The sequence below is a fragment of the Garra rufa genome, chromosome 5, assembly GCF_049309525.1.
Source record: "Garra rufa chromosome 5, GarRuf1.0, whole genome shotgun sequence".
NCBI classification, from domain to species: domain Eukaryota; kingdom Metazoa; phylum Chordata; class Actinopteri; order Cypriniformes; family Cyprinidae; genus Garra; species Garra rufa.
In genome coordinates this window covers 28522702-28530898 of record NC_133365.1, presented here as the reverse complement: position 1 = coordinate 28530898, position 8197 = coordinate 28522702, and the positions used below count along the sequence as shown (strand labels likewise).

The following is an 8197-nucleotide window of genomic DNA, read 5'->3' as shown; positions in this document are numbered from 1 at the left end:
TGACCAACCACAAATGCTTTTTTATTTGTTCCTCAGACAGTTTTTTCACTCTTCTCCTTGATTTGTTATAACTTTTGCCAGTCTGTAGTATACAAAATGTTTATTCAAGTCTGACCAATTAGTATAGCCCAAAACATGACAATAATTGACTATCTTCAGCAGCAATAATCAGCTAAATATAAAATTTTCATTTGGTTCAGTGGCATTGTTTACATTCAGTGCCGCCAATATGGCCGATTGATGATGATTGATACGGCCGGTTGATGCACTGATTTGCCTCCTAGAGCGAACGAGCCGTAACTAACGAAAATAACTGTAATTTTTACTCTTCTGTTCAAATATTGCACTCCAAATATCATTAACAGCTATAACTTGTCAATGGTGGCAAACTACCTCGGTATCCACCTTATTTTTCCTGTTAGAGCAGGCACGGGCATTTGTAAATTTTATGGGTCTGGCTTCCAGTCTTAGCGTCCAGCTATTTTTGGCTGTACAAAACAGCTTGATATTGCAAATTGGTGTCTTACTATATTATTTTAACGTATTATCTTAATTATGACCACAGTGGCTTGTAGTGGCTTGAAGTCTCACCCATAGGCCCATAGTGTCCCGCACTGAAGAATAAGGTGGATAAGCGATTTGCGTCAGTGGTTCTTGGCCTCTATGTTGTGAATTAAAAATTAAAATCGCTTAATGCACAGCTAGCCGTGTATTATCCACGACTTATTTATCTAAACTCTTTTATCTAAACTTTCAACATATGAACTCATTACAAATTGAATAGTTTTTATATGGCTGCTGAAAAACTATAGACACCATCACAAAAATAGTTTTAATAGTTTTACTGGTTATAATGGGTATTGGTTTTAATGGAAACTAATGGACTCTGTGGGTTTCTACTGGTAATTGGTAACCTTCAATTGGTGGCTTGTTAAAACCACTAAATCCTAATGGAATATGTCCCAAAACACACTACAGAAAACCATTTTTTAATGGTTAAAAGTTGATGGTTTGTAATGTTTGTAATGGAAACCATTAGAATTTCTGTGATGGTTTCTATAGTTTTTTTGTTTTAGCAGGGATATGTGTTTGTGTGTATATTGACTCTGATAAAATAGAAGACATGTTTATGTTTTGTGGGGTATTTTTATTTAAACTTGATAACTTGATTGATTCACGTTTTACAACCAAGGCTGAAATTAAGGTGAAGCCTCGACAACAGGCACTCACGCCTGCGCCGGGAATCTGATCCCAAGATGTTACCAACTAAACAGGAAACAAAGTGGAAAAAAGTGATGGCGAAATGACATGGAAAATAAAGAAGAAGGGAAAAAAGGAAAGCAAGACAGATGCAAAGGCGAGACTGTCTTTTTGAGCAGCAGTTTCCTCTGCATTGATGTCAGAATGCACGATGGACTGTAAAAAAAAGACAAAGACGAGGGAAAAAAAATGGAAGGGCCCCCGCTTTACTTCTGGGCAGGGATCATGCTGTCAATGGACTCGCCCTTCTCCAGCTTCTTCTCCATCTCGACCATCAGCTTAACGCCATCAACCACGCACTGAACTTGCTCAACCTCTGAAGAGCCAATACGGTCAGCGTTGGAAATGTCAAACACTCCACCAACGGAAGCGGTGTCCACACCACCTAAAAAAACAAATGAGGATGGAGGTCAGCAAACTGAGCAGATGTCTTCATGACATTTACATCATCAATAAACATTTGTACAGTATGTTCAGGCAGGGTTTGGATACCTGTGCCACGCTTCTGCAGACGCAGTCTGGTCAGGATCTCCTCAAACTTGGCGTGTGTGCTCAGCTTGGGCAGCTTGACGTGGACACCACCACGCAGGCCTGTGCCCAGGTTGGAGGGGCAGGTCAGAATGAAACCAAGATGCTCGTTCCACATGAATCCATGGTTGTGCTTCTTGAAAATCTCCTCAATCTGTCCAAGCAGATCATACACATGCTCACATTCTGCAGGCAACAACAGAGGTTTACGTATGTGCGTTTATGTGTGCAAGTTCTCCATACCCTCTGAAGACCAACGCAGAAGCGCTTGAACACCTCCTTCATGTTGCCACCCTTCTGCATGGAAATGACACGCAGGTGATCCTCCTCATTCACCCAGACCAGGAAGGTCTTGTTCTCATTGTGCCTGTAATTGAAGCACAGGCCTCATTTAAACCACTGAACCACAATTGTGACCCTGTACCACAAAACTAGTCATAAGGGTCAGTTTTTTAATTAAGATTTATACATCATCTGAAAGATGAATAAATAAGCTTTCCATTGATGTATGGTTTGTAGGACAATATTTTGCCGAGATACAACTATTTGAAAATCTGGAATCAGGGTGCAAAAAATTAAAATAATGAGAAAATCACCTTTAAAGTTGTTACTAATGCATATTATGAATCAAAATTTTTTTTTTTATAAATTCACGGTAGGAAATCTACAAAATATCCTCATGGAACATGATCTTCAATTAATATCCTAATGATTTTTGGCATAAAAGAAAAATCAATCATTTTGACCCATAAAATGTATTTTTGGCTATTGTTACAAATATACCTGTGCTGCTTATGACTGGTTTTGTAGTCCAAGGTCACAATTTATTTACAAGTCAAAACCTAATTTATATAACACGTATATTCTACCTATTCAATAGGTTTAATAACACTAGAACTTTTCATTGTATCACAGTCCGTTTGCGCTCCGTTTGAGTCAGTGAATCATTCACTCAATTGACTTTTACTTAAGTAATTGGCAATATTGTGTCTAAAATGTGAGTTACTCAGTCATGCTGTTGGTGTCCTTGTGTGGTATTGATTAATTATATATCACCTTTGTTCAGTCATTTGGTATGTCTCATTGGATGTCACATTTGTTGGGAAAGTTTCATAAACGTGAATTACATTCCAAAGTAAGAAATAAATTACAGTAATTTACTCTTCACAAGGAATAAAAGTCAATTTTATAATGGTTACTTTTCTAAAATGAGACAACCTGTGGCTGACAAATGTGACCTGCAAAGGGTGCAACCTTCGAAATAAAACGCCAATTGATTCAACTCACCAAATGCCTCTGCCATCGGGCCAGTCGCGGGCCATACCAGCAGCCAGCAGCAGGGGGGAGACGGGTTTGTCAAAGAGGAAGTGGTCAGCGATCAGCTGCTCCTGCTCAGCGTCAGTCATGGACTTCAGGGGGTAGTACTTGCCCTTGAACTCTCCGTCCAAGCTGTTCAGAGCTGGGGGAAAAAAAGAGCTTAAACTTAAACTAATTCTTATGCTGTTATGTTATTCTAGAATTATTACGCTATCCTCCTTATTTTTGGAGAGTGGGCATGGACATTTGTGAATTTATTGGACTGGCTTCCAGTGTCATTCGTTTCCAGCTATTTTTAGCTGTACAAGACGGCTCATTTTGCTGCTTAATACTGCAAACTGGTGGTCACCATATTATTTTAATGTATTATCTTAATTATGAACAGAACGGTTTTACTGAAACTGTGTTATTCTTGTTATTCTTCTCGTTATTTCCCTACAGCGACTTAATGAACTGAACGTCTCACATATTCACAGAAAAGGGCTTACTTCTAAGTTGAAAAATAAGGTGGATACTCTCCTACTACTGGACTGTTGTTAGGGTTTGTAACATGAGTAACACTATGTGTACATTGACAGGTATATAATGTGTGCCAGTGTTATTGTTAACTTCAACTAAAACTTTATTTGAAATAAAGCTGAAATAAAATTTCATATAAATATTAGATGAAAAACTTCAAATCTTAAATGAAAACTAGAAATGTTGCCTTAGCAACTTAGGTTAGTTTGGAGTATTGAAGTGACTAAAAAATAACTGATGTGTGCACACATGTACTGTAATGACAGCACACCTTCAACAGACAGCTTCTCCACAGCTCTGCGCTCTCCACGGCTGTTGTGGGGGGGCAGGGCGTATCCCTTGATGCTGCGGCCGGTACGCACACGGCTGCTCAGAACGTAGTTGGGGTCCAGGTCATCTCCACCCTGTAAGTAGAGATTTAATTCAATTCAGAACATTCCCAAATATTGTTACACAATATGAATTGATTTTCATATTTACTCACTTATCTGACATTTCACATGTCAAGGATTAATTAAGACCACCGATAGTCTAGTGTCTATTGATTTCTAACACACATAAAATAGCTATTTTTGTTTTGTACCTTCAGGTTCTCAAAGTTGAGGTCAGTCTTGTGCTTGTCAGTTGCCTTGTATCCACCGTGACGGTCGGAGATGACAGGGTCGAAGAGATCCTTGAACACGTCATAGGACTCCTCATCACCAGCAACACAGCCGACGGTCATGATGAAGGGGTGACCTGGAGAAAAATGACATCTCATTAGAATATAAAGGAAGGAAACACGCTCTGTTTGGGGTAAGGATGTGAAACTGATGTCTTTACTCACCTGGGTTGTCAACACCGGTCTGGATGGCATCATCCAAGGTGAATCCAGTGGGGGTCTGCTTGTCCCTAAGCTTGCCATACATTTCCTTAGTCAGCACCTTGGCCATGTGGTTGTTGTGCTTGGTAAGGTCTGGATACTCCTCCTCAACTTTATAGTTGAATTTGAAGTTGTTGTGGGTGTTTCCGAAAGGCATGGTTGCGTTTCAAACACTGAGGATTGGACAAAGAGAACGTGAGATAGAATATTTGGGTTTGATTCCTTGTCTCACCTGACTTGGAACATTAATTTGACTAATTTTGTTTAGTCAGTTAGTACTGTGTGTAAAAGCTTGCAGCATAATTTGTCTCACCAACAGCTGTAGACACATTAGCATCATGTTTAAATTAAAAATGGCCAATAATGGACTGTTTTAGTATATTTCAGTATACAGTTTTTAGGTTTCCGAATGTTGTACAGCATGCTGGCTAAAATCAGTGAATCTGTATTAAGTACAGAATCATAACAGCCTAAACACCAGCTTCCAGTGGATTGTGATAAATGATAACCTGTGAAACACAGCTGCACACATTAAAACATATTGTCTGGTATCCTAGCACCATCCACTTGAGGTCCTCACTTGTTATACGATATGTCTGATTGGTCCAGGAATGAGAGAGACACTCTCAAGTCTAAATGTAGACTGATCTATTTTTACTAGGGTCTTCACTCCCTCCCATTTACTTTCACATAATCTCAAACTTTTTCCCAACATATTGCAATGATTTCTGCCCATATAGTCACTTAATGTGCTATTAAAGTGTTCCTGCACAGTCTGACCCTTTAAAAAGTTTCCTCAGACTTGCATGTTAATCACATCTTGGTTGTGTTATTTTATCATTTTCAAAGGTCATTTGAATTCATTTCTGTGAAATATGGCTATCAGAAGATTCTCGTATGCTTACCACGGGATCTTATTTTAAAAATAGTCAGCAGAGGGAACCTGTCCCATATGTGTCAGTAGGAGAAACAGAAGCAAGTCCCAGGTTTTTATAGCTGTATCCAATTATGCTCTCAGAGCAGCTGCATATCACACGTTTGACATCTGCTCCCACATTTCAGCACAGGTCAATCAAACCAGCCCCAAAATATTTAAACATGCATAGAATAATATAATAATTTTTCATAGCAAACTCAAAAAAACAGTTCTTCTGTCATGAAAAAAGAACATGCATTTGTTGTCATGTTGGTGTGTATAATAAATGCATTTTAATTAAAAGCATCTGACTATAAAATAATAGAATGTATGCAGCAAACTTATTTTTTTTCTATATTAGAGAGTATTCCACTAGGACAGATCTTGTTTTTTTTTTTTGTTTTTTTTTTATAAATTATTTTATCTTGTGAAATTTTCAATTATAATTTATTTTTAAGATAATTTGTCCTAAGCTTTCTCTCTTTTCTCCTCACAGTGTATAATGGTTATTCAAGAATGTTGTCTTTACCTGCACACAAGACAATAAAAGTGGTAACAGTCCTTGGGATCAGATCCTGTTCACCAAAGCCGAAATAGGGGTCACCCAAGCAAGTAGAGTCTGATTTGGGTTTATATACCTCCAACCCCTGCAGCCATTGGCTGGCCCATTTTAGAGCTCGCTGAATTCTGATTGGCTGGCCCCTGTCTCTTATGCCCTGTTTAGTGTAAGAAAGGCTTCAATTTAGATCGCAGACATCTTAGATGAGGTGGCAGCTGTGGGTCGTGCCCCCCTCTCCTCCCATATCCATTTACACTTCCCACCCCATACATAGCTTTCAAGTAGGGTATAGGTTGGAGGAGGGGTGATGGGGCATGAAGGGTCTGCCATGCTAAAAAGGCTGAGCAGCACTTTTGCCAAACATACCACGGATATTAGAAGTGCTCACGTCAGGCCGACGGCTTTGGAAAAAATCAGCTGGTAGGCTCAGTCCATCACATGATTCTTTGCACAAATTCACTTAGCGGTTTTGCAGGTGAAGTTTGCTGCAGTGTCATATTTAATTAATTGATTTGTTCATGTTAGATGGCGTATTTATGCAATGGGCTAAAGGTTCATTCAGCTGCCCCCTTAGAATAAACTGAATGTGATTTGAAACCCAATTTGATGGACTCTCAATTGTGTACCAAGTCATAATTTATATGCAACAGCAAAATCATACAAAACTGTACAAAAATGTACAACTCCCAGTCTCTAACCCTAATCATAACTGCTGTTGAGAAAAAAAAAACTATAAAATGTTCTTATGATCCAGACTTTAACATGATTTTGCCAAAATTATAACAGCTCTAATAATGTTGCCATGAGAGTGTGTTTACAGTTCGAAAACCATCAGTATCACAAAGTATTCTGAAATCTTAAGGTTTAGACACTATTGTGTCTTCTTTTTATTATGCAATTCAAAATTAGCTATTTCCATCTCCAGTTTCAGTCACACGCACACATACATGTTCTCACTCAGGGAGGCCCATTAGTGTCCCCAGTACTAAAGTCTCACTGGATATTATATTATTAACTCCCCTCCCCCACTGTATCTGTCTAGCAATCCATTCAGTCTCAACTTGTTTAACACATTTGATACAGCAATGCATTGTTAGGAATTAATTTTAACCGTATTGGTTTATTTTATCTTTATGCCTCGTGACTTTAGGTTACACAGGACTCTAATGCTAGTCTAACTGTCTCCAACATGGCACCAAGTGTGAATAACAGGCCTGCCATGGCTCATATGCTTACCAGCAGCTGTCATGCATGCACACACACACATGTATCAGCACAGCTTAGATAAACATAAAGTCTTTCTTTCATGCATTATGCTTAATTCATTACTCTGACTTGAAGATTTATTGTGGCTCCAGTTGCAAATACAGATTCAAGAGATAATAATATTTGAAGACTGGTTGGTTGGGGAGGGTGTAGTATCTATGGCCAGTGCTGGATATTTAAGAGGGAGGGGTTGTTCACCGTGGCCTTGCCCTGTGGTGTCACCCCATGTCCCCTTACTCATACAGCTGTCTTCTGTTTGTCCCTGTACAAATAGTATGCTAGCCTATCAGTCTATCTAGAAGCAGATTTTCAGAAATGTTTTATGCATTTATTTGATCCAAAATACAGCAAAAACAGTTGTGAAATGTTATTCCAATTTTAAATAACTGTTTTCTATTTTAATTTTACATGTATGCATGAATGTAATTTATTCCTGTGATGGCAAAGCTGAATTTTCAGCAGTGATTACTCTGGTTTTCAGTGTCACACGATCCTTCAGAAATCATCTAATATGCTAATATGCCTATCTTGTTATTATTATTAATGCTGAAAACTGTTGTGCTGCTTAATATTTCTGAGCAAACCATGATGCAGTTTTTCAAGATTCTTTAATGAATCCACTTTATTCTTCAAAGCGGAAGTAAGCCTACGGACGAGACTTCCAGTTCATTTGCCACCAGTGTTGGGAAAAGTTACTTTTAAAAGTAATGCTTTACAATATTGTGTTACTCCCTTAGTAAGTAACTAATTACTGTACTTACAAACCCAACCCAACTTGGGTTATTTGCAATCCAGCACTGGGTAAATATTGTAGAGAACACATGCTGGGTTATTTTGACTCAGCTGGTTGGGTTAAATGTTTTACCCAACATGCTGGGTTGTTTTTATTTAAGTCAACTATTGTTTAAAAATTATTATATTGCTGGCTTAAAATGGGCTGGAAAATAAAAAAAATCACACACAGAATTAT

General features: G+C 38.4%; 1 protein-coding gene across 1 annotated transcript; it reads right to left on the bottom strand.

The window, feature by feature from the left end:
• Positions 1–1126: 1126 nt before the first annotated feature.
• Positions 1127–6087, bottom strand: ckma (creatine kinase, muscle a). Its single transcript, XM_073839636.1, has 8 exons — positions 5932–6087; positions 4451–4659; positions 4208–4362; positions 3896–4028; positions 3076–3247; positions 2032–2155; positions 1753–1942; positions 1127–1645 (listed from the first exon to the last, which is right to left on the bottom strand). The coding sequence occupies exons 2-8, from the start codon at positions 4641–4643 to the stop codon at positions 1467–1469; spliced, it is 1146 nt and encodes a 381-aa protein (XP_073695737.1). The 5' UTR covers positions 4644–4659; positions 5932–6087; the 3' UTR covers positions 1127–1466.
• Positions 6088–8197: the final 2110 nt, after the last annotated feature.

What these genes read in the sequence shown, in the direction of transcription:
- ckma (XM_073839636.1), bottom strand. Translation starts at nt 4,643, where the DNA reads ATGCCTTTCGGAAACACCCACAACAACTTCAAATTCAACTATAAAGTT. An exon ending in CCCGATGGCAGAGGCATTTG is followed by an intron (nt 2,156 to 3,075) that starts GTGAGTTGAATC and finishes CTTCAATTACAG; the next exon opens with GCACAATGAGAACAAGACCT. An exon ending in TCTGCGTTGGTCTTCAGAGG is followed by an intron (nt 1,943 to 2,031) that starts GTATGGAGAACT and finishes CTGCTTGGACAG; the next exon opens with ATTGAGGAGATTTTCAAGAA.